Source organism: Leucopleurus acutus (assembly GCF_964270905.1).
Source record: "Leucopleurus acutus genome assembly, chromosome: 2".
Classification (NCBI taxonomy): Eukaryota; Metazoa; Chordata; class Mammalia; order Artiodactyla; family Delphinidae; genus Leucopleurus; species Leucopleurus acutus.
The window spans coordinates 139,344,205-139,369,886 of record NC_139143.1 but is presented as its reverse complement, the minus strand read 5'-3'; the positions used below and the strand labels follow the sequence as shown (position 1 = coordinate 139,369,886).

The following is a 25,682-nucleotide window of genomic DNA, read 5'->3' as shown; positions in this document are numbered from 1 at the left end:
TCTTTCTCTTGTTCCTAATTTTAATAGATGCTTTTAATTTACCATTGAGTATATTTCTGTTCTTTCTAGCATTGCACCAACCTTGCATTCCTAGAATAACTCTATTTGTGTTATATTATCTTTTTTTAAGTATATTGATAGATTTGGCTTATTAATTTTTTATTTATGATTTTAGCATCCATCCTTACAAATAAAATTGGCCTGCAGTTTTACTTCCTTAAAATGCCTTTGTCAGATTTGTTATCAAGGATGTGCTAGCCACATAAAATGAATTAGGGAGTATACCCTCGTTCCTCAAATCTGGAATAGTACTCAAGACTGGAATTGTTTTTGGTTTAAAATATATATTCTCCAGTTTAATAGTCTGCATATATCCATTTACTTAATATCAGTTGTTTTGATTCAAATTTTTTATATTCTTACTGATTTTTGCCCAGTTGATCTACCAGTTATTGAGAGAGCTGCAGTTTCTTTTTGTAGTTCTGTCAATTTTTGTTGGAATATTTTGAATCTATATTATTAGGTGATTTAGAATATTTTTCCTTGTGACTTGAATTTCATGACATCATTGTCATGTCCCTGTTTATTTACAGTAATGCTTTTGTCTTAAAGTCTATTTCCTGTAAAATTAATATAGCTTTACTAGTTTTCTTTAGGTTAATTTTTGCTTGGTATATCTATTCTCTTACCCTCTACCTCTGAATTCCTGTGATTTAAATATGTCTAACCAATTCCCCTCCCTAATTCCATTTTCTCTCCCCTACTGATTTGGAAGCTATACTTTATTTTGTTCTTTCAGGGCTTACTCTGGAGATTTTCACATACATATTTAACTTAACAAAACCTAAAATTCATATTTATATCCTCTTTTTGAACAACACTAGGACCTTAGAATGTTTTAACTCTAGTTACAGATCTTCACCTCCTGCCTCAAATTAAAACGGTATTATTGCCTAGGATTTCAGTTCTTTCATGATTTTAGATGTTAGTCACTGTTATTTTATACAATTTATAGTTACCGAGTTTTACCCTCATTTTCTTTTTACCCTTCCTTCTTACATAGTACATCTTCCTTTGAGATCATTTTCTTTCTTCCTGGGAGGTATTTTTTGGGAGGTATGTTTTTTTTTTAGTGAGAGTCTGTTGCTGGCAAACTCCATTTTTGTCTGAAAATACCTTTATTTTGCTCTTTGTTGTAAAGTTTTTCTGGGTATGGAATTCTGTATTGACAGTTATTTTCTGTTAATACTTTGAAAATCTTCTCTCATTGTTTTTTAGTTTCTGTTGCTTATGTTCAGACATCAGCTGTCATTTTAATTGTTATTCCTTAGTAGGTGATTTGTCTTTTCTCTCTTGCTGCAATTTCACTATGGTATATCTACATGTGAATATTAAAAATTTTATCTTAGGATTTTTTGGGATTTCTGACTCTAAGGAATGGTACCTTGTGTCTGTTTAGAAACTGCTCAGCCAACTGTCTCTTTTCATACTTTTTCTTCCTTGTAGAACTCTGGTTAGATATATGTTATATCTTTGTTCTTTTAACCATTCAGCAGGTGTGTGTAGGACACTCACTTTATGCCAAGGGTAGGTGATATAGCAGAGAATAAAATAGACAACAGTTTCTTCACCTCATTGACTTCATAATTTTGTTATCTCTTCAGATATTGCATCTCTCTCATTTCTATTCTCCTTGTTCAAACTATGTTGGGTCTTTTCATTCTCTCTATACCTCATAATTGCTTGTCTTTCCCTTCTCCTAGTTTCTTCATACTGCTTTCTGTATAATCATCAGATCTGTCTTCCTGTTAATTACTTTTCTCTTTAGCTGTGTTTAATCTGTTTTTTTTAACCTGTCAATTGAGTTTTCAAATTTCAACTATTACATTTTTAATTTCCAGAACTTCTACCTGTTTCCTTTTCAGATCTTTTTGATCATTTCTGAAGATCTCGCGTTCTTCAACATACTCTTAATGTCTTCTCTTATATCTTTAAACATACTAAACATGCTTATTTTATATTACCTATCAGAAAATTCTAATACCTGCAGTCTGATTTCATAGTTTGTTGTTGACTCTTGCTTATGTTATTTTGTTTCTTCATGAGTTTAGTGATTTTTTAAAATTGTGAGCTCATGTTACTTAGAACTTTTATCTGTGGGAATTCTTTGAGGCCTCAGTTTACTGTGTATTTCTCCACAGAGGGTTTGCGTTGCCTCCTCCCAGGCACCTGGGGCACTTTTAACAAAAGTCAAAGTGAATTCTCATCTTAAGATTCCTTTGGCAAATACTTGATGTAAATTCAGGCCCCAAACTGGGTGAGTGCAGGCTTACGGTTAGGAATTTTTGGGAGACTTCTTTTTTCCTGTAATACCAAGAGCCAAGGCAGAGATAAATAGTATCTTCACCATCTCCTCAGAGGCTTTGTATTTTTAATCCTAGTAGAGATTTTTCTGACATTGAATTCCTACTTGTTCAAGTACTCAGGCCTTTGCCTCCTTACTTATGGCATAGAGCTTTTCAGTACCTAGGGTATAGGCCACCAAAGATCATTGGATTCCCTCAGGACAAATGCTTACTCTTCTGGGTCTACGCTTTTTTTGTTGTTTCTGGCCTCTAAGGAATTCTCTTATTTTGCTGCTGATTCAGCCATATATTAAAATTGTACATGTATAATATATAAAATAAATAATTAAAAAATACATACTTTTCCTGTATTGGAGGTGTTTTTCTGACCTTCTGAGTCTGCCATGTTGCTGGAAACTAGTTTCATCTGTATTTTTTAAAGCTCTACAGGTTATTCTGATTTTTACAAAAGGTTGATAGAGATGATGGTTGAAGCCACAGAGTTGGGAGCATCTGTAGTACAGAAGAAAACGGGTTTAACCACTGATCATCTTCACAGAGAAGGGGTAATGATTAAAGGAGACTGAGAAGAAATCATGTAACAGTAGAGCCCAGAGAAGTTATTATCCTGGAAGCTGGGGAATTAGAGAATTTTAAGAAATAAGGACTGGCCAACAGTGTCAAGTTCTAGACATGTCAAGTAGAATGAAAATTTAAAATAGACAAAGGATCACTAGGATGCCATCGTGAGCTTCCTAACTACTAGACCATAGTGGACTAAATGGGAGTTAATAAGTGGACATAGCAACTTTTAGGAAGTTTGTTAGTGAATGGAAGGAGGGAGTTAATTGGTAGCTGGAATGGGATAAAGGAGTGCTGAGGAAAAGTCCAGTTAAAAGTTGTCATATGAAATATGTAATTTGTGTTACCTTTGCTTTCAATCCATAACTGGTCCTTTGGATAGTCATTCCCTTTTCTTACTTCAGGCTGTATTACTCCTGATCATTATTTAGTTTGCAATCCTATGTCTTCTAATTTTCCTTTAGTCTTCTAATTTTGACAGATATATTATTTTCTTTGCACTCTTTATCTCAAGAGAAAGTTAAATTAATATCAGGGTATAGAGTTAAATAATTTAAAAAAAATCACACCATTTCAGTATTACTAGTGTACATAATCAAATGCTTAATGGGAATCAAGTAGAGGACAGCATGCATATATAATACTTTTCTATCCCTGTGGCTGACATACATTACTTATTCTAACATTTCTCTCCTAAAGTCTGAGTTTACTCAGTTACTTCCCTCATCTGAAAACAGGACTCCTGTTACTTATTTTATTTATTTATTTATTTATTTATTTATTTATTTTTGGCTGTGTTGGGTCTTTGTTGCTGCTGCGGGCTTTCTCTAGTTGCCGCGAGCGGGGTCTACTCTTCGTTGTGGTGCGCGGGCTTCTTGCGGTGGCTTCTCTTGTTGCAGAGCGTGGGCTCTAGGTGCACGGGCTTCAGTAGTTGTGACATGCAGGCTCAGTAGTTGTGGCTCGTGGACTCTAGAGCGTAGGCTCAGTAGTTGTGGCACACGGGCTTAGTTGCTCTGTGGCATGTGAGATCTTCCCGGAGCAGGGCTCAAACCTGTGTCCCCTGCATTGGCAGGCGGATTCTTAACCACTGCACCACCAGGAAAGTCCTGTTACTTATTTTAGACCTTACTCTTAACAGTATAGAGTTTACTTAAAAAACTAAAAATAGAGTTACTATATGATCCAGCGATCCCACTCCTGGGCATATATCTGGCAAAAACTATAATTTGAAAAGATACATGCACCCCAGTGTTCATTGCAGTAGTATATACGATGGAAGGAACCCAAATGTCCATTGACAGATGAATGGTTAAAGAATATGTACAATAGAGTATTACTCAGTCAAAAAAAGAATTAAATAATGCTGTTTGCAGCAATATGGATGGACCTAGAGATTATCGTACTAAGTGAAGTAAGCCTGACAGACAAATATCATGATATTGCTTGTGTATGGAATCTAAAAAAAATGATACAAATGAACTTACTTATAAAACAGAAATAGACTCACAGACATAGAAAACAAATTTGTGGTTACCAAAGGGGAAAGGGAGAGGAGGGATAAATTAGGAGTTTGGGATTAACATACACACTACTATATATATATAAAATAGATAACCAACAAGGACCTACTGTATAGCACAGGGACCTATACTAAATATCTTGTAATAATCTATAAGGGAAAAGAATTTTTAAAAGCATAGATATATATGTATGTATAAGTGAATCACTTTGCTGTATACCTGAAACTAACACCTCATTGTAGATCAATTATACTTCAAAAACAAAAAAGTTAAACCTACTCTTAAATTGTCTTCTAAGAAAGTCAACAGAACAAGAGTATTTTTGGATCACTATGTAAGAGGAGTATTGTTATTGCATATTAAAATATTTGTAGCATCTTTTGTAGGTGGTTGTTATATATTTTTGTCATTTTTCAGATAAGAAAAATAAAAATGCTAAATACTAAGAAAAATGGTGATTCTGTCAGAGTTCTCAACTCCATCGTAAACAGTGTGACATTTAGTGTTCACGTGTGACGAACTTCTATATCAGAGGAGGCTGGGAGGATTACTGAATGAGTGTAACATCTGTGACTCCGTTGAGATTTTTTTCCCTTTATTAATTAAAATACTTATTTTGGTTATAATTTGCTTTTAACATGCTTATTTTAGTTTGCTTTCTGTTTTTCTTGTTTTAAGATTGTAATTAGGAAGCACTGGAGTGAGGAAGCTCAGGTGAGCTTGGTTAGTATTAGTCCATTATTTCTTCTTTTGAAATGCACATACTGTATAGTTTCTCAGCTTACCCATTGTTATTTGTAATGTTTCTTCTCACTCACTAAGAATATATAAAAGGGGGATTATTATGGAAAATTTTAACCAAATTCTCTTCCCTTAGAATGTTTAAAGTTTCAATGTAAAGGCAATTAGTATGTATTGTTATCAAAGAAACTACTTGTTTTTTAAATTCTAACATAATTCTGAATAGTTCAGCAATTAATAAAATGAACATTTAAGTGGTGCTTAAGCCCATTTTCCTAAGAATGAGACAAAATTGAAGCTTTGTAAATGTACATTAATACGTTTTCTTTATGTAATTCTGAATCTCATGTAAATGAATTTGTAGAATTAATCACAGTAGAAGGAATCCATTTTGCCCTTCCCAAGTGAAGCTCCCATAGGTACAGTTGGGTTGGTCTTCTGGGTTGCTTTAAGGGCACTTTAGCAGTTTTAAAAACTTAAGTACTAATTTCATAGCCAATGTCAGCTGCATTTATTGAAGTAGGTCAGACTCTGGATAGAAACTTGTTTCTCAACCCTGAAGAGAGTCATTATCCACTCTTCTCTTTGTTAGAGAATGGTAATAAATTCTTCCACACTGACCCCAAGTCTAGAGCAATTTCAGAAAACCTAGATAGTTGGATTTTTTCAGGTGTAGGAAACTACTTAAGATCCTCTATGACTTAAGTAGTTTCCTGTGCCCACTGTATAGGTATTATCCCAGTGGGCCAAAAACAAGCAAACAAAAGCAAAAGAAAAAAAATAAAAATCAATTCCTTTCTCCCTGTAGATAGCAGCTGTATCACCAAAAAGAGAAACTACCCCCACAGCACACACACATCTATGAAGTGCACGCGTAAAGATGCAGTTAATTCAGTGGGAAATTATTTTCCTTCTTTAAAAAAATTGTAAGTTAATCCCCCCTCCTGTTCAGTTAACTGAGCAAGTTTTAACTGAAAGTATGTACTATATGCCTAGCAATGTTTCCTGTGAACTCTGGAAAAATCACATTCTATGTCCACTGGAATTAAAATTCTTATTTGGGTAGCTATTAGAAAATAGTATAATCATGTGACAAAATATATGATACTGAAAATATAAGTATTATGAGAAGTCAATAATTTTTTTTTCCTTTTTAAAATCTACTTGACTTAACTATTTTGATTTCTACATTTTTTCACATGCTGTTTATTAAACAGAAGGAGGAGATATAGCTCTGAGATACTGTGGTAATGGGTTTTCAATTCACTAAACAATTGCTATATTTCAAGTTTGGTATTTATTTCTTGTTATGGCTATTGTCTTCTATTTCCTATTCAAATCATGGCTCTACTGTTTACTCTCTGACAAGGACACAGGTATTGAGATTTAATGCCGATGGGTTTGAATGTTACTAGCTGTGTCTTATTGGCTGTGTGACACTGGGCAAGTTATTTTAAAATTTCAGGGTCTCAGTCTCCTCATCAGTAAAATGCTGGTAAAATCATAGGTTGCAGATCAAATGAGTTACATCTAAAGCTCTTGGCATTTTATTTTGCTCTTAAGTACTTAATAAAGTTTTCGCTACTGCGGTTGCTAATAATTCTTTTTCCTTAATCACTCTGACAATCCCTAGCCTAATATGAAGAAAATAAGTATTTCAACACTTGCTTGTTAGACTTACTGTAATGAATAATAAAATAATATATATAAGTATGATGTCTGTAGTTTGCCCTTAATAAAGATTAGTTCTAAGAAGTCAATAATTAATGATCAGTATGTTTTTAATTTATAAGGGAAGGTTTTGTGGAGAATTTGGCAGTTGGGATGGTTCTTAAAGGTTGGATACGAGTTGATAAAAGAGGTGTCTGAATAGGGAGAGGAAGTAAGCAGCATGAGCAGAGGCTTGGAATTTCAAAATGCCAGATAGTAACTTAAAGATGTTTTGAGACAAGAACCAGTATATGGGCATTGTGTTAAAGTAGCCTTCGCATAATTAATTGGTCTGCCATCACAAACTGCTTAGTGTTGCACATTCAGTAAGTGGAAAATCAGGGACTCAAAAGTTCAAATCTTTTTGAACTAAAAATCCTTGCTATATCATACTGATAATATTGACATCCTTCCTACATCATCATTCACTGAGAATCTGCTAGGTGCAGTTACATCCTGAGAATGCAAAAATGAATAAGATATGGTACTTTCTAAGAGAGAGACAGCAGTAGGTTTGTGTGTGTGTATACATGTGCCTGTACTGTGGGTAATGTTTTGCGGCAGTCACTCAATGTGTATGTGCTTTGGAGATGTTAATCTGCTTTTCCCATGATTATCTCATACTTGGGAGTATCTCCTTGGGTGGAGAAGCTAGCATTTAAAGAATAGTGGTATAATACAGCTGTTAAATGCAAAATATCTACTTAATGTAGTGTTCTAACGCTGGAGGACATCTGGGTTAGAGTTCGGTGATTGATAACATATCATTCACCAATGTGGCACACCTTCCCAATGGATTAATGAATATATTTGACTATATGTGATTTTCACTTGCTGATTAAGAAACCTGTGTCTGTACTGTACCTATTTGGGCCTTCTCACAGTTTTGTAGTCAACTGCTAGCTAAATAGTGGTTGTTTACTATTTACTAAATGGAAATCATTTAAAATGATTTAAGGTTAATAACCTACCTTAACCAAGTTGTGAGGCAATACACAGTAGGAGCCCAGAACATGGATTATGGAGCCAGTCTGCCTGGGTTCCAGTCCAGACTCTGCTATTCATTACCTGGGTGACCATTGCCTCTGTTTTGCTAGCTGTAAAGTGGGGATGATAATAATAACTGCTCCATTGTTGTATTTGGTATGTAGTAGACACTGTCAATTGTTAGTTATTAAAGATCCATTATCCCTTATTTGTAATTTTGAAGTAAAAAAAAACCATAAAGTGGCAGTTTTTGTTTGATTCTTGTTTTGTTTTTTTTTTGTGGTACGTGGGCCTCTCACTGTTGTGGCCTCTCTCGTTGCGGAGCACAGATTCCGGACGCGCAGCCTCAGCGGCCATGGCTCATGGTCCCAGCCGCTCCGCGGTATGTGGGATCTTCCCAGATCGGGGCACGAACCCGTGTCTCCTGCATCGGCAGGCGGACTCTCAACCACTGTGCCACCAGGGAAGCCCGTGGCAGTTTTTATATAACTCATTTGACATCAAAGCCTGACCTAACCAATGTCTTTGCAATATATAGTCCGTTTTTGGTTCTGTACTTGACGTTAAGTTATTTATATTTAGCTTGTAAAAGTCCTTGGTAAAATATAGACATTTGTTATTATTATTGTTTTATGATACTTATTGGACAGTATAATTGACAGTCTTTCTCATGAAGTAAAAATAAACTTGGATATCTTATGATTAGTATTATCAACTAATTAATTAAAAACTAATTAAGGGACTTCCCTGGTGGTCCAGTGGTTAAGACTCTGTGCTTCCAATGCAGGGGGTGCAGGTCTGATCCCTGGTTGGGGAACTAAGATCCCACATGCCACGCGGCATGGCCAAAAAAAAAAAAAAAAACTAATGTTAATAACTAATTAATGTTAACAATATTTATTGAATGTTTATGTGTGCCAGGTACTATACAGGTTATTTTATGTTCATTATTTTCTTTATTCCAACAGTCCTTTAGGTGACAGTATTGATTCTGTTTTTAATGTACTGAGGCTTAGGGAGGTTAAGTCATTTGCTCGGGGTTACACAGTCACTCAGTGTGCTAGCAGTGCTAGGATTCAGACCTCATCTCTCTGACTTTTTCGGTAACTTCTGTGTTCTTTTCCTCCACCTATACTATCTCTATAATTTAGAAAAATTTCATAAGGATTTTATTTGATAAGGAAATAAAATCACTGATATACTAAAGTATATTTTTATTTTGCTTTTTTTACCTTTAATCTTAGGTGCTGGAAAGCCCCCTATGTTTGGTGATTATGAAGCTCAGAGACACTGGCAGGAGATTACTATTAATTTACCGATCAAACAATGGTATGGATAATTTTAACTTGATTTTATTGTTTATTGGTCAGTTAATGTAGATTATTTGAAGATACTTAAAAGGAAAATATGCTATTTCTTCATCTTCAGAATCCTCATCTTCCTGTATACTGATGTCACATATATTACCCTGTGTATTGTCGGTTCATTTTGAAATTTCATCCTCCTGAAAGTTACCCATATATTTAGTTACCAGCTGGAATCTGGTGCTGAACTAGAACTTTGAGGATAGGACACTGTATGCCATGGAAGCTCCTCGGGACATAAACTGTGGAAGTTTATGGACTAAGAGTATTTCTTCTGGAGGTTTCGCAAAGCTTCCTCCTGTAAGGAACATATGAGATGAAAAAAAAGCAGTAGCTTAGTGGTGAAGAGTGTAGGGCTAGAGTCAGACTGCCAGACTTCAGATCAAGGCTTGTACCCTTTACTAGCAGTGTGAGCTTTTGCAAGTTATTTAACTATCTCTGCCACAGTTTTATCACTCATAGAATGGAAATAATAGAATACATATTTCACTGGGTTATTGCGAGGATTGAATAAAATGATTCATTTAAAGCACTTTAGACCAGTGCCTGAAGTGTAATGAGTTCTCAATAAATGTTAGCTGTAGTTATATCTCACAGAAATCCATGCACTGTCATTTTTGTTGAACACATTCTGATAACAATTGATGACAGTATTTTTTTACTTATTAGGTGCCTGGTAGATTATTGATTAAACCTGGCTATACAAACTGTTTATATTGTTCTGTTGATTGCTTTGGTCACTGCCTTTTTTTTTTTTGCGACACGTGGGCCTCTCACCACCGTGGCCTCTCCCGCCGTGGCCTCTCCCGCTGTGGAGCACAGGCTCCGGACGCACAGGCCCAGCGGCCATGGCTCACGGGCCCAGCCGCTCCGCGGCATGCGGGACCCCTGGGGCACGAACCCGTGTCCCCTGCGTCGGCAGGCGGACTCTCAACCACTGCGCCACCAGGGAAGCCCTGGTCACTGCTTTTATATAACTCCTTTCTGAGAGAGTCACATGCAAGAACTTCATATTAAACTCTCTATTAATAGGTTGGCTGTACCCTAGTCCAAGTTTGGAGTATTTAAAATAGAGGTCAGCTGAATATTTGATACTATTCTTTTTTTTTAATAGGTGTGTGCATGTTTGTTTATTTATTTACTTGACCTCACTGCGCAGCTTGTGGGGTCTTAGTTCCCTGACCCGGTACTGAACCTAGGCCATGGCAGTGAAAGTGCCGAGTTCTAATGTTTAAATGGTGTGATTTCTCTTTTTTCCCCTAGTTTGAAGTTCATTGCTGTATGATTCATAATGACTATGATTGAAAAAGATATATCTCAATGGCACAGTTTATAAAACAGAAAATATATCCTTGGGACAGGTTCACTGTTATCAACAGTGGATATAAATCTATATTGGAAATAACATTTCTAATATTCTGAATTTTTTGGCTAATTTTGTCAAATTTGATTAGTTTACCATTATTGTTACCTAGCAATGTGGCTGAGGAATGGTTTCTCATTTAACTTCAGTTTTCCAAGAGTGGGGACTTCCCTGGTGGTCCACTGGTTAAGACTCCGTGCTCCCAATGCAGGGGGCCCCTGGTTCAATCCCTGGTCAGGGAACTAGATCCCACATGATGCAACTAGGAGCCCACATGCCACAACTAAAAATCCTGCATGCCGCAACTAAAGATACCGCATGGGGCAACTTAAAATGCCACACAGCCAAATAAATAAATACTAAAAATTTTTTTTTCCAAGAGTGAAATCTTTCTGTCTTCATCTAGAAAGTTAGCCATAGTGTACTCAAAACTTTCAAGTGACAAAGTTGTCTAAAATGTGAAATCAGGATCTATGAGGTAAACTTTTAAAATGTCAGTTTTGGGACTTTACTGGGGGCACAGTGGTTAAGAATCTGCCTGCCAACGCAGGGGACACAGGTTCGAGCCCTGGTCCGGGAAGATCCCACATGCTGCGGAGCAGCTAAGCCCATGCACCACAACTATTGAGCCTGCACTCTAGAGCCTGAGAGCCACAACTACTGAGCCCATCTGCCACAGCTACTGAAGCCCACGTGCCTAGAGACTGTGCTCCACAACAAGAGAAGCCACCGCAGTGAGAAGCCTGTGCACTGCAATGAAGACACAATGCACCAAAAATAAATAAATTTGTAAAAAAAAAAATGTCAGTTTTATAATTCTAAATTTAAACATTTATTCCATGTCAGTACACATAGTTATAAGTAATAGAGGAAAATTGAACTTTTTTTCTTTAATTTTATAATGACAATTCCTTATGTGTGAAGTCAGGAGTACTTTTGGCATCAAGTAGTAGAAAGCCTAAGTAATAGTTGTTTAAGCAATAAAATAATTAACTTAATAAGTAGGTCTTTGCAGGGCTGGTAAACTGGCTCAATGATAGCAATTAAGGGACTTCCCTGGTGGTCCAGTGGTCAAGACTCCGCACTCCCAATGCAGGGGGCCTGGGTTCAATCCCTGGTCGGGGAACTAGAGCCCACATGCCTCAACGAAGATCCTGCGTGCTGCAACTAAGACTCAGCACAGCCAAATAAATAAATAAATATTTAAAAAATAATAGCAATCAAGGACTCAGGCTTTTCCATTTTTCTTCTCTTTCATTCATTCTTCTTGGCATGTTGGCTTTTCAGCCTGAGGCTTTTCACCCCATGATCAATAGATGACTGCCAGGGCTATCAGCACTGTGACTTTGTACAACCATATTCAAGGCAGGAATAATAGGAATACCTTATTTTTTTTATTTTTATTTTTTTTGCGGTACGCAGGCCTCTCACTGTTGTGGCCTCTCCCATTGTGGAGCACAGGCTCCGGACGTGCAGGCTTAGCGGCCATGGCTCACAGGCCCAGCCGCTCCGCGGCATGTGGGATCCTCCCGGACCGGGGCACGAACCCATGTCCCCTGCATCGGCAGGTGGACTCTCAACCACTGCGCCACCAGGGAAGCCTGAGCATGTTGCTTTTTAAAAAAAATCACAGGTTTATAAGTCAGGAATTGTGGGAATGACTTTATTTCAGCATTGTTTATAATTATGAGAAGCCTGAAACACTCTAAATATCTTTTAGTAGGTGAATGATAAAGTACATTTCTCCTGTGTACTTGTGTACGTGTTTTTCCTAGGTAGATTCCTAGAAGTGGAATCTCTAAAGTAGCCAGTTTTAATGGATACCAACACAAGAATATCTCTTTCCATATACCCTTACCAATATTTAATAAGAACAGTTAACACCAGACTTCTAAAATTTCCATTTCCTTGAGTACTTGTGTTGTTGAGTATCTTTTAATATATTTACTGACCATCATATTTTTTCTCAAATTTGCATATTTATATATTACCCCCATGTTTCTGATGGATTGCTGATCTTTTTTGTAATGATTTATATGATTTTAAAATAAACAATTACATTAATTTTCTATGCTGTGTTAACAAGTGACCATAAATGGTACTTACTTAAACACATATTTATTGTTGTAGTTTCTTTAGGTTAGAAGTCTGGGCACAGCTTAGTTCAATATTATGATCAGGGAGGGTCTCAGGAGGTTGCAGTCCAGTTGTCATCTGAGGCTGCAGTCTTATCAGAGACTCCACTGGGGAAGGAACTGTTTCCAAGTTCCCTCAAGTTATTGGCAGAATTAATTTCCTTGCATTTACAAGACTAAGCGCTTTGGTTTCTTGTTGGAAGCTACCCTTATTTCCTAGGGTCTACTTGCAGTTTCTTGCCATGTGGCTTCTCCAGTATGCCCGCTTACTAAAACATGACAGCTTGATTCTTCCAAGTCAGTGAAAGGGAATCTCTGTAGCTTAGCCAGCAAGATGGAATCTTACATATACATAAAACATAAGCACAGGCGTGACCATCCTATCACGTTTGTCGTATTTTGTTGTTTACAAGCAAGTCACAGGTCTTGCCCACACTTGAGGGGAGGGGATTGATTGTACACACTTAAGGCAGGAACACCAGGAGATGGGTTCATGGGGATGACCTTAAAGTCTGTCTGCCACAGTATTCAACAGTATACAATAGTATTCTATATTTTAATCAGTTTTTGGTGTGTGTATATGTATAAAATAAATATCTTCTTCCTGTTCTTGTCTTTGAATTTTTCTTATGGTGTCTTTTGTTAAATAAATTTTTACATTTGATGTACAGAAGCTCTTTGAACTGTTCTTGAAACTTTTAAGTTTGGAGCTATTTATTTATTTTTAAATTTTATTTATTATTAATAAAAATTTTTTTTGGCTGTGTTGGATCTTCATTGCTGCGCACGGGCTTTCTCTAGTTGTGATGGGCGAGGGCTTCTCTTCGTTGCAGTGTGTGTGCTTCTGATTGCAGTGGCTTCTTGTTGCGGAGCACGGTTTCTAGGCACGCAGGCTTCAGTAGTTGTGGCACGCGGACTCAATAGTTGTGGCTCGTGGGCTCTAGAGCGCAGGCTCAGTAGTTGTGGTGCACGGACTTAGTTTCTCCATGGCATGTGGGATCTTCCTGGACCAGGGCTCGAACCCATGTCCCCTGCATTGGCAGGTGGATTCTTAACCACTGTGCCACCAGGGAAGTCCTGGAACTATTTTAAATTAAAGTTTTTTTTTGTAAAAAGCAAAAATACCCATGATATGTTAGAAAAAATTACATTTTGAAGTTAATGATAACACTCTTGAATATAATTTCGTTCCTTCCCATTCTGACCAGTTAGAGGAGCCTGTTAAGTTATGAACATTAGATCTAGCTTTCTTCCTTAATTCACAGAATTTTGCATGTAATAGGCTCTCATTACATGTTGGTTGAATTGTGTTCGAAGTGTTATTAATAAAAGTATACCTGTTTCATGCAATATTTCTTTCTTTGTAAACCAAATCCTTACGTGGTCTTTGACATTCATTTTTTATTTAAATTGTTATTTCATATTGTTTCTTTAATTTTTTAGACTGTCAGAAGCAAATTCTCTTTTTGTTGCATATTTTCTTTTGTATAAGTGTTGGTCATTAAGTTTACTAATAGTAGAGTGATAACAAGTTCGGTTTGCCTGTGAGAATCTTGGTTTGCCTCTGTTGTTATGGCTTAATTATTTACAGCTTCTTTCTTAAGAGTACCTTGGTTTAGACAATAAATTATTTAGTCACACTACTCAATAACAACTTTTAATTGTGAGTTCACAAAAATTTTTAGGAGAGGGGAGAAGTTTAGATGAATTTTTTTTAACCTTGTATAACATTTTTTCATGTTAAGTTAAATGAAGTGAGATGTTAAATATAAGTATTTCTTGAATATTGATTGTTGGAATGGTGCTTTCTTTTTCCTTTTTCTTCAGGTATTTTAACGGCAGTGATAACAACTTACAGTATTGGGGATTGGACTATCCACCTCTTACAGCTTATCATAGTCTTTTATGTGCATATGTGTAAGTTTTTCTTCCTTAACATAACTTTAAATATTTATGCCCTTAGCAGATGTAGTAAGGAAGAGTTTGTTGAATAGAGAAGAAATCGTTTGTAGCTACTATTGTATTATGGTTTGTAGAGCACCATACCTTTATAATTGGATTATAGGAAAGTTTATCAGAGTTTGACTATTTTCATAATTTTTTTGGAGGAAAGTCTAGAAAGAGATGCAAAAATCTAGTTTTGTTTTGAAGTAGAGATGTTACCAACTACGCATGGATTACTGAGAAATATATCTAATATGGTTAGTTGTGCATAGAAAAGCTTTTTTCCTGGAATGGCCCAAAGTAGATGAGAAATAAAGGTCTAAATGGTATTCTGACTAACCTGTCAAGTAAGAAACCAGAAGTACCGTAGTGTTTCACTTATGATTTCAGATCGGGATTGGAATTCCTTTTTCTTTTACAGAAATGGAATGGTTTATGGAAGATTAGGTGCTTCTATTTAGTGGAGAACCAGTTCTACTCTGTCCTGGTATTCCATTTCAGACTTCAAGTGTATCAGCAGAAATTTGAGGAACTTCTTCACATTATCTTCTGAACTCATTTTATTTGTTCTATTTCATATTTTGTAAAAATTAGCGTCCTGGATTAAAAATAAGTTTCCAAACTTCAGGATAATCAGATATACTTTGCAGTGTTCTGGAGAATGTAATATGATTGAAAACTTAATTTATCTTTAATAATTATGTTCAGTTTTATGCAATGATTTATGATTAATAGCTATTTATTGTAGCCTATTATGATAACTGAAAAGATTATAAATTATAAAACTATGATCCTCTTGTCAATATTAGTGTATTGCTCTTTACAAAGTATATGTTTAATAAATGAAATGTGACATCAGATTGTTTTCACACTGGAAGAATCATGAAGGTAGGGCTTTTAGTTAACACGCTACTACATGGGTTTGTTGGAAGATAAGCATGGCAGATTCTGATAGCGTTAGTCAGTTTCACATGGTTAAATACAAAGAGTAAAGCTTAAGCCTTAACTCCATTGCTTTATAGGAGCAATGGCAATTTCTCAGAATAGATTCATATGTCCTCAGATGTCCTTATTGCTAAAAGTAATGGGGAATAAAGTGCATGTACATATGTTTGATTTGCAGGGCAAAGTTTATAAATCCAGACTGGATTGCTCTCCATACATCACGCGGATATGAGAGTCAGGCACATAAGCTCTTCATGCGTGCAACAGGTAAAAGAGCAATAGGCATTGAGTGTAAAATTTGATTAAAATTTTTTTTGAACTGATGACAGGTTCTATTATTGTCCTTACTTTTATAGTTGTGTAACTATAAATATGCATATATATGTATAATATGTGAGCAAATGTATATGTAAGCTAAAAAACAAAAGGGTAGAAACTAATAATTCTGGGTGCTTTACATTTACTATTATCTCTCTTAATAATTTGGACACGCAAATGAGGTAAATACTGTTATCCTTACTTTAAGCTGAGGAAACTGAGGCCTAGTAAAGTGAGGCTACTATTAATAGCTCACCTGAAGTTGGTTAGCTCTAAATTAAAGTTTTATTTGTTTAGGCTGTTGCTTTAATAAATCCCTTTCACGTTTACAGTGAATTACAGCTGTATGTCATATATTGTATTGCTTTGCAGTGTTGCTAAATTAATCTTTAAAACAAATGTTTATTGAGCATTTATTGTGTGCTGTTTAAAAGTAGAAAGTAATAAGCTTAAATTTCTTTAAAAGCTTTACAAGACTTAGGCTTTAATGCTAGCCTGGGTCTTTTCCTTAATTAGTCTAAATCTAGTCAGGGTTTCTTCTCTTTACTATTCATCCAGTCATGGAATATCAGGCCCAAGAGATAACCTGTATTGCCTGTCTTTCCCTCTCCCACACCACTCCCTCTTCCCAATGCTTTAATCCTTTTTGAACCACATACTCACCACATGATATTTAGCTTCTGAGCCAATACCTGTATCTGCAGGGAACTTACAGCCTTTAGAGACTCTATTCTATTTTCAGAGAGCCCCAGTCATTAGAAATTTCCTTCTTATATTGAACCTTCACTAGTCATTTTAGGTTCTGTTTCCTTGGGCTACATAGAACAAGTCCGATCCTTTATATATCTAACACCCTCCAGACATTTGAAGTCATCCCCTCTCGAGGTTGAACATTCGTAAATACTTAAGCTGTTTCTTAGACGACCAGTTTCTTGAATGTGATTATGGTTTTGAGGCCTCCGGTTGTGCTCCTTCAAATATGTTACAGTTTGTCAGTGTCATCTAAAATGTGGCATCTGGAGCTGAAAATAGGATTGCATGCATCTAACACTGACAGTTTACTATCATTTATCTTATTGTGCACAAATATATATGTGTGGTACAAGAAAAAAATAGGCTTTTTGGATAGCTATGTTGTACTGTTGAAGAACTTAATATATTAGTTTTTCTTTGTTCTAAAAGGACTGAACATTCAGAATTATGAATTGCTTTATTTTTTTTCCCACTTTTTTTCAGTTTCTTCCTCACCTGGACCTATCAAGCTCTTTGTAGGCATTAATTAGCAAAAATTTATGAATTTTTATAAATACATTAGAAAAGATTCTCCTATGCATCTCCACATTTGAGGTATTGTTCACATCAGAAAATTTGGAGTATACAGATATTGAGGGGAAAATAAAAGTTTCCTTCCCTTGCTTTGAGTATTCTTAATTTTTATGTCCAAGTCAGAGCAAAGAGAGAACTGGTTTTAGATACAGCTAATTGATTTAATATGTGAATTTGTTAGAGAAAATTAAGAGACTCTAGTACTGTATCAGTTGAAATTAGGCACAGGTGAAGGGAATGGAAAGTGCTCAACGTGGAAAGGACTTGTCCAGCGTGGGTAGGAACCTCGTGTTAATAGAATTCCCACTCGGGGTTGGAGGAAGGCTGTTAATAGGTTATAGTAGACCCTGATGGACTCAATGCATAAAATTATTTGTTTGTTTTTTCAGTGTTAATTGCTGATTTGCTGATTTACATACCTGCAGTGGTTTTGTACTGTTGTTGTTTAAAAGAAATCTCAACTAAGAAAAAGGTATGTTTTGAAGTAACCTGACATTTCATCTCTGAAATGTTTTATTGCCTTAACTATTAAGTGTAGAACTTAAGGAAGTCATGCTTTTGGGAATAGATAATAGGGAACAGTATATCTTCTGTCAATTTTCATTTAGAAACATTAACTTATCTTAGAGTAATTATTTTAATGTCCAAATATAGTAATAAGATGCACTGAATTTTAGAAGTTATATACTGCTGAATTGCACAGCATGCTAAATTTATTGCTTAACTGGTAAATCTGAATTTTGAGTTGGCTTGTGAGAATGACAACTGAAAGTCATTTTGAAAAGTTGCGATATATTCTCATATTCACAGTTAACAAATATGCTCTTTTTTTAAAAAAAATCAAACGGTTTGTGTTAGAATTTTATTTATTTATTATTTATTGGCTGCGTTGGGTCTTTGTTGCTGCGTGCAGGCTTTCTCAGTTGCGGTGAGCGGGGGCTACTCTTCGTTGCAGTGTGCGGGCTTCTCATTGTGGTGGCTTCACTTTGTTGCAGAGCACGGGCTCTAGGTGTGCAGGCTCAGTAGTCGTGGCTCGTGGGCTCTAAGTGTGCAGGCTCAGTATAGTTGTGGCTCATGGGCTCAGTAGTTGTGGCTTGTGGGCTCTAGAGTGTAAGCTCAGGAGTTGTGGCGCACGGGCTTAGTTGCTCTGCAGCATGTGGGATCTTCCTGGACCAGGGCTCGAACCCGTGTCCCCTGCATTGGCAGGCTGATTCTTAAACACTGAGCCACCACGGAAGTCCCATGACTATTCTCTTTGGTCATTTTATATAGATTAATCATTAGATTAATTTATCTGATTTATATATCTAAAAGTGCTTTCTCAGACAAACACCTTTTAGGGATTTTTTTCCTTTTTACTGAAGTATATACTATGTCACTTCCATGAAGACTTTAGTGTTTAAAGAGTTGCTTTATAAAAATGGAGTATTTCAATAAATAGAAGGTAAGAGGGGAACATTTGCTACTGTGTTAAATGAAACTACACTTTTACCTGGTTTGATTCAAGTAACAGATTACTTTCTTATTTCACAATAATTTTCTTTACAGATTGCTAATGCATTATGCATATTGCTGTATCCAGGCCTTATTCTTATCGACTATGGACATTTTCAGTATCCTTTACTAATTTAGAAATGAAGTCAGATGCATATCATGAAATCTAGGCTCAGTTTGTATAATGTTGTCATCTAGTTATGTCTTATTTACTAGGGTTCTTGCTTATATAAACCATTTTTAAAATGGTAAAAATCTCTTCGGCAAGTGTTTAGTTGAAGGGTAAAGTACAAATTAAAAGTAGCAATGTTTTTTCACAACTGTTTGGATTGGGAACAGAATGTTGGTAACTGATCAGCTGTTCTGGAGCTAATTCTGAAAAGGTGAAACATTTTCTATCTTTTGTAAATGTTTTCTGATGCTGACAAAAACAGTCTTTCAGTTTTTGAGTTTTAAAATAAAATGTTTCTCTAACAGATAGTGGTAGCTGGGAGCTTTAGGAAACTAAAATTGAATAAATCTATGTGGATTTTATGTGTGTAATTTTTGATACCTAAAATAAGGAACATTCAAATAAACAAATTATAGAGGAAAGTTGATAAAATCTGTACATGGCTCTCCAGTTTGTCTTCTAATGTATTAAATATTACTATCTGTCCCAAAGGAAAATAAATAATCCACACCATGATTGCTTAGTTAATATTTTTTCCTTTTGGTGCCAATCTGTTTTACTTATAAAATTAAAATGTGTATCTGTCAAAGGACTTGCAAAAATATTCAAATAGGTAGTTACTTCCATCATATTTTTATTCAGTCCTCTTTCCTAATTGAGCCCTTTTTTTTGGCATTATAGGATCATGGCTTTTAGATAGTTTGATAATATCAAGAACACTGATAATAAAGAAAAGAAAAAAGTTGTTTACAAGATTTTTTTTTTTTTTTTTTTGCGGTACGCGGGCCTCTCACTGTTGTGGCCTCTCCCGTTGCGGAGCACAGGCTCCGGACGCGCAGGCTCAGCGGCCATGGCTCACGGGCCCAGCCACTCCACGGCATGTGGGATCTTCCCGGACCGGGGCACAAAGCCGTGTCCCCTGCATCGGCAGGCGGACTCCCAGCCACTGCGCCACCAGGGAAGCCCTACAAGATTTTTTTAATACTATATTTACTTTGAAATATTCTCATACAGAGAAGTACACAAAATGTAAATGAATTGGCTATTATCCATGTCGAGAAATAGAACATTGCCAGTATCCAAAACCACACCTGTACGCATCCCAAGTAGTTCTCTCTCCTCCTTTCTCAAAGATAGCCACGTAACTGACTGCTAGTACTATAGTTTGGTTCTCCCCCTTTTTTGAACTTTCTATGAAAAAGACAACACAGGGCTTCCCTGGTGGCGCAGTGGTTGAGAGTCCGCCTGCCGATGCAGGGGACACGGATTCGTGCCCCGGTCCGGGAAGATCCCACATGCCGCGGAGCGGCTGGGCCCGTGAGCCATGGCCGCTGAGCCTGCGCGTCCGGAGCCTGTGCTCCGCAACAGGAGAGTCCACAACAGTGAGAGGCCTGCGTACCGCAAAAAAAAAAAAAAAAAAGACAACACAGTAGGTATTCCTTTGTGCTTGGTGTTTTTGGTTCAACATTCTGTTTGTGAGTTATTCGTGTAGTTGTATGTAGCTGTAGTTCGTTCTCTTTCATTGCTTTATAATATTCTATTGCATGAATACACATGATTTTATTAGATAGACATTGGAGTGTTTCCAGGTTTTGGCTATGATGACTATGTTGCTTTGACCTTTCTTGTAAATATCTCTTTGTACACATGTAAATATATTTCTTATGAGTGGAATTGCTGAATTATAGGGTGTGCACTTGCTTAATTTTAGATATTCCCATATGGTTTTTAAGCATGATCTACCAGTTAATACTCCTGTTAGCAATGGTGTAGGAGTCCCAGGTGTTCACCTTCACCAGTTGTCAGTTATTTTCCTTTTAACAATTCTGGTAAATTCGTAGTGGTATCTTCTCTGTGATTTGAATCAAACTCTGGAAGCTTTGGGGATTATGTCATTTTGTAGGGACACCTTTTTTTAACCACTATTTACTTTACTTTCCTCATTTGTAAAATGGAGATGATATTAACCCTTACTTTTTAAGCTTTTTGAGAATTAAATGAATTCATATTTGTAAAGCATTTAAAGCAGTACTTGGGAGGTACTAAGCACTACATAAGTATTTATTGCTATTACTAACTGTTACTGCTGCTGCTGCTGCTTTTGTTGTTCCTATTTGTTACTTTTCAGGCTCTGAAGTTTTATAACGATTTGTTTGGGCAAAGGTATTTTTGACAGTTGTTTTGGACACTATGGGTCATTCATTTTGAAGACTCATGTTCTTCAGTTCTGGGAAATTCTCATAAATTATTTTTTTTGATAATTCTCTCCCTTCTTTCTTGAGCTTATTAGACAGATATTAGATCTTTCAGCTCCATCTTGAGCATCTCTTTGTCATTTTGTTTTATAGTTTTGAAGATTGTCTTGCTTTATGAGTAACACTTCAATTAAATTTCATTTGTTCTGTTAAGCATTTAATATCTTAAATTTCAGTTTACTCTTTTTTTTCCCCACTGTTCCCTGAATTATTTCCATTCTCCTAGGGGTCAGTCTTTTCTCCTCTTCACTTTGGTCCTTTTTCTGTCATAGGTGTTCCTTATATGTCTATTTGATCCTGGTGTATTTATTCTAAGAATAAGGCAGAAGAGAAAGCTGCATGTGAGCTTTCTATACATTTGGTCCACTATAGGGTACATGGCAGGATTCTGGCCAGTACTCTGGGATCCTTAAATGTCACAGTGTGGAGGAATTTATACTATAGTGTTGACTTCTACACTAGTTGCTCAGATAGTTTATTCCATTTCTTTGGAGAAATATTCCTTCTTTTGTTGCCTGGTAGTAAATGTTTTGGCTGCCAGATAATCTTTGCAAAGGAGTGAGGTGGGATTTGACATCTCCATCTAGGAGTTTTCAGTGCATCCTCTTGTTTTCTCTTCAACATACTCAAGCACTCCAACCTGCTTGTTTCCACAATTCTCTGGGGCTTGTAGGGTGGATTGGCTCCTTGCTAGCCTGAGCTTCCTCTGTGCATTCACTAAGCTGTGGCTTCTTCTAGTTTATTTGTTGCCACCTCTCTGTCCTCTTTCCATCTTCTAGAAATGTGTTGAAATCTTCATCTCTTGTAATGCGTCTTCCTGTTCCCTTTATGGCTGTGAATTTATACTTTAAAAAATTCCCTATCATTTTAAGGGGGTCTCAGGAAGGAGAGGAGGTAAACATGAGTACTCAGCTCACCGTTTTCAACTGAAAATCTAGTTGTGATATTGTTTTCATATAAGTGTTATTAGTTTCTAATCAAGCACATATATTAATTTATATCATTGATGCATATTATAGAGGAAAAATAGTGATATCAGTAAGTTTGGTGGTTTTTTTTAACTTTTGGAGCATTGATTTTGGTATGTGTTATAGTAATATTGTGAAATAGCCTAGCAGAAAACAAAGCTATGTGTTAACTATTTAGAGCTCTTTTAAACCTAAACAAATCAGTTACTCTGTTTAGTAGTAGATTTAATATATTTGAAGCCACTACATATAATTTCAAATTTGTTTATCAATTCAATACTTTTCAGCTTTTATTTAGAAATCGTTTTCATTTTAATGTGTCATTACAAAATCACATAAGAAAAATGTTCTATAAAATGCAAAATCTGTCTCTTTTGATTATTGAGATAATTCCTTGACACAGGAACATATATAATTCTGTGAGTCTTGGCTTTGCCTTGTGGGGTGTTCTTGGAGTATCTTACGACTGGGACCTGCTGGGGTCCCTGGCGTTTTGCTTAGCTATAAATTATAAGCAGATGGAACTTTACCACTCCTTGCCATTTTTTTGTTTTTTACTTGGCAAGTGTTTTAAGAAAGGCCTCAAAGGAAAAGGGTGAGTGTCTTTTAAACAACAGAATTCAAAAAATTACTTCAGATAATTTATTTGGCATACTTACCTTTGCCTTCTGGTGATTTCTCATTAATGTGTTGGTGACTATGGAGTAAATGGAAAGAGAGATCAAGTCATGTTCTATATTATTGTATTTTAAATCTTCCTAACTAGAGAAATATTTTGACCGATGTATATTTACTGGAGGTAATGTGAATTGGCTTGTTAGAACATTGCTGTAGGATTTCATCCCTTTAGAGCATATTACATTATATACTTATTAGAAATACATCCCAATTTGACATTTTTCTTCATAGCTGCATAGGAATGGCATCTAAGTTAAATGTTAAGAAGGATGGTGATAGTCTTCATGTTGGGGAATTGCACATCTTAATAGTTGTGAATTTCTTAACTCTGATTTAAGTAGACTCTCATCTTAAACCCGTATTGGTGGCATAAATTTTTACTATACATTTTTACTATACATTACTATACATTTGCATTTATTATATTTATAGTAATGAGACGCAGATTGATTTCTCAGAATTACTAACCTCTCCCTATCTTACCAGTTCCCTTTGTTTTTGTTCTAGGTTTGTGTTGTTGATTAAACTGGCTTGTACTGTTGTGGCTTCCTTCATTCTCTGCTGGCTGCCATTCTTTACAGAAAGGGAACAAACCCTGCAAGTTCTAAGAAGACTCTTCCCAGTTGATCGTGGATTATTTGAGGCATGTTTAAAAACTTCTCTCGCTCCTTTCTGTTACAGTACCTTCCCTGTGACCTTTGGGGATTTCATGTAGAAGCACTTCAGCTGCTCTCCTCCTGCAGTCATTCCTTGCCAGTTATTTAATCTGGTACATAAGCTATAGCTCATCTGGCATTTTCCAGTACATTGTACAAATAGGTAATATTTATGTCATCCTGAGATCCATAATTCAGTTATACATTTTTCTAATGAAATAGGGTTCATAATGAAAGACAGCATGAGAAGTTGCAGCTACAAAGGTAACAGCTTTGTGGGGTTTTTTTGGTTTATATTCTTTTTTTAGTCCTAGGAAATTATTTATTAAACTAATAATCATGTTTGCTTCAGAAAGATCTCATAATTCCTTATGAGGTATATAGCTTTCATCCATAGTAATTTTTAATGAGAATCATTCATTTCATTTAATGCCAGCTTAATCACTCTTGTTAAATTTTTATTGCATGGATAATTTGATTTAGAGTTAGTAATTAAATTAAACAAACCATTTTTCTGAAACAAAAAGGTCTTTTAATAAAGTTAGACAGAGACAACATATTTATAGATAATTTGCTTTTGAATAAATATTTCTTTTAAAAAGAATTAGAAAAGCATATATATCTTTCTAGTTTTTGAGTATATGAAATGCTATAGAGTATCTTTCAGTGGATCTGTGGGAGGATGGAACCAGCATTTTCAAAGAGGCTAAGAAAGAATTTGGTGTTGTGAAGGAACAGAAATGTGTGCCCTGTATGTCAATGGGGATGATGATAGTGATAGTACTGATAATCATAAATAAACACTATTGCTATCACCACCACTTTCTTACTAGGTACCAGGCACTTCACATGTAATTTTATTTGATCCTTAACCATAGTGCTGAAGTAGCTGTTATACCCACTTTACAGATCAGAAAACGGAGGTCAGAGATTCATATAGCTTTTGCATGGCAGAGCTGTAATTTGAACTTTGAGAATTGTGCTCCTAACTTCTTTATATATCCTCTAACCTTAATACCTATATAAAGAAGAGTTTAGTTCTCCATGTAAGCTGCCTGGTTATTTGCCTTGCCTTCTATTGGGTTGGCCAAAAAGTTTGTTCAGGGTTTTCCATAATATTTTACAGAAAACCCAAACGAACTTTTTGGCTAACCTAGTATTTCAGAAATGATATTTATCATGATAAGTATAAAAATGAGTGTCATACACTTTTGATGGTGCTGTTGGTTACCTTCACTCACTCGTTGCCCTCAAAATCTGAAGAGCAATTTCATTGGCCCGACAGAGGGAAGTAGGATGGTACAGTTGCCGGTGATAGTTACTTTCTTTTTATTTATTTGTTTTTAATTGGAGTATAATTGCTTTACAATGTTGTGTTAGTTTCTGTTGCACAATGAAGTGAATCAGCTATATGTATACCTGTATCCCCTCGCTCTTGTACCTCTTTCCCACTCTCCCCACAATCCCACCCATCTGGGTCGTCACAGAGCACTGAGCTGAGCTTCCTGTGCTTTATAGCATATTCCCACTAGCTATCTGTTTTACACATGGTAGTGTATATATGTCAATCCTAATCTCCCAATTTGTCCCTCCCCTTCCCCTCTGTGTCCACATGTCCATTCTCTATGTCTGTGTCTCTATTCCTGCCCTGCAAATAGTTTCATCTGTACCATTTTTCTAGATTCCACATATATGTGTTAATATACAGTATTTGTTTTTCTTTCTGGCTTACTTCACTCTGTATGACAGACTCTAGGTCCATCCACATCTTTACAAATGATGCAACTTCATTCCTTTTTAGAGCTGAGTAATACTCCATTGTATATATGTATCTTCTTTATCCATTCATCTGTCATTGGATATTTAGGTTGTTTCCATGTCCTGGCTACTGTAAGCAGTGCTGCAATGAACATTGGGGTACATGTGTTCTTTTGAATTATGGTCTTCTCTGGGTATATGCCCAGTAGTGGGATTGATGCGTCACATGGTAGTTCTACTTTTAGTTTTTTAAGGAACCTCCATACTGTTCTCCGCAGTGGCTGTATCAATTTACATTCCCACCAACAGTGCAAGAGGTTTCCCTTTTCTCCACACCCTCTCTAGCATTTACTGTTTTTAGGTTTCTTGATGATGGCCATTCTGACTGGTGTGAGGTGATAACCTCATTGTAGTTTTGATT

At 36.1% G+C, this 25,682-nt stretch overlaps 1 protein-coding gene across 1 annotated transcript in view; it reads left to right on the top strand.

Moving 5' to 3' along the window:
• Positions 1 to 25,682, top strand: part of ALG6 (ALG6 alpha-1,3-glucosyltransferase) — a 59,904-nt gene that overhangs the window by 11,446 nt on the left and 22,776 nt on the right. Inside the window, exons 3-9 of the mRNA XM_082834741.1 lie at positions 9,130 to 9,214; positions 14,575 to 14,664; positions 15,815 to 15,903; positions 17,670 to 17,752; positions 18,829 to 18,893; positions 22,573 to 22,764; positions 23,355 to 23,490. Coding sequence (XP_082690867.1) covers positions 9,130 to 9,214; positions 14,575 to 14,664; positions 15,815 to 15,903; positions 17,670 to 17,752; positions 18,829 to 18,893; positions 22,573 to 22,764; positions 23,355 to 23,490 — 740 coding nt within the window. The remainder of the gene's footprint in view (positions 1 to 9,129; positions 9,215 to 14,574; positions 14,665 to 15,814; positions 15,904 to 17,669; positions 17,753 to 18,828; positions 18,894 to 22,572; positions 22,765 to 23,354; positions 23,491 to 25,682) is intronic.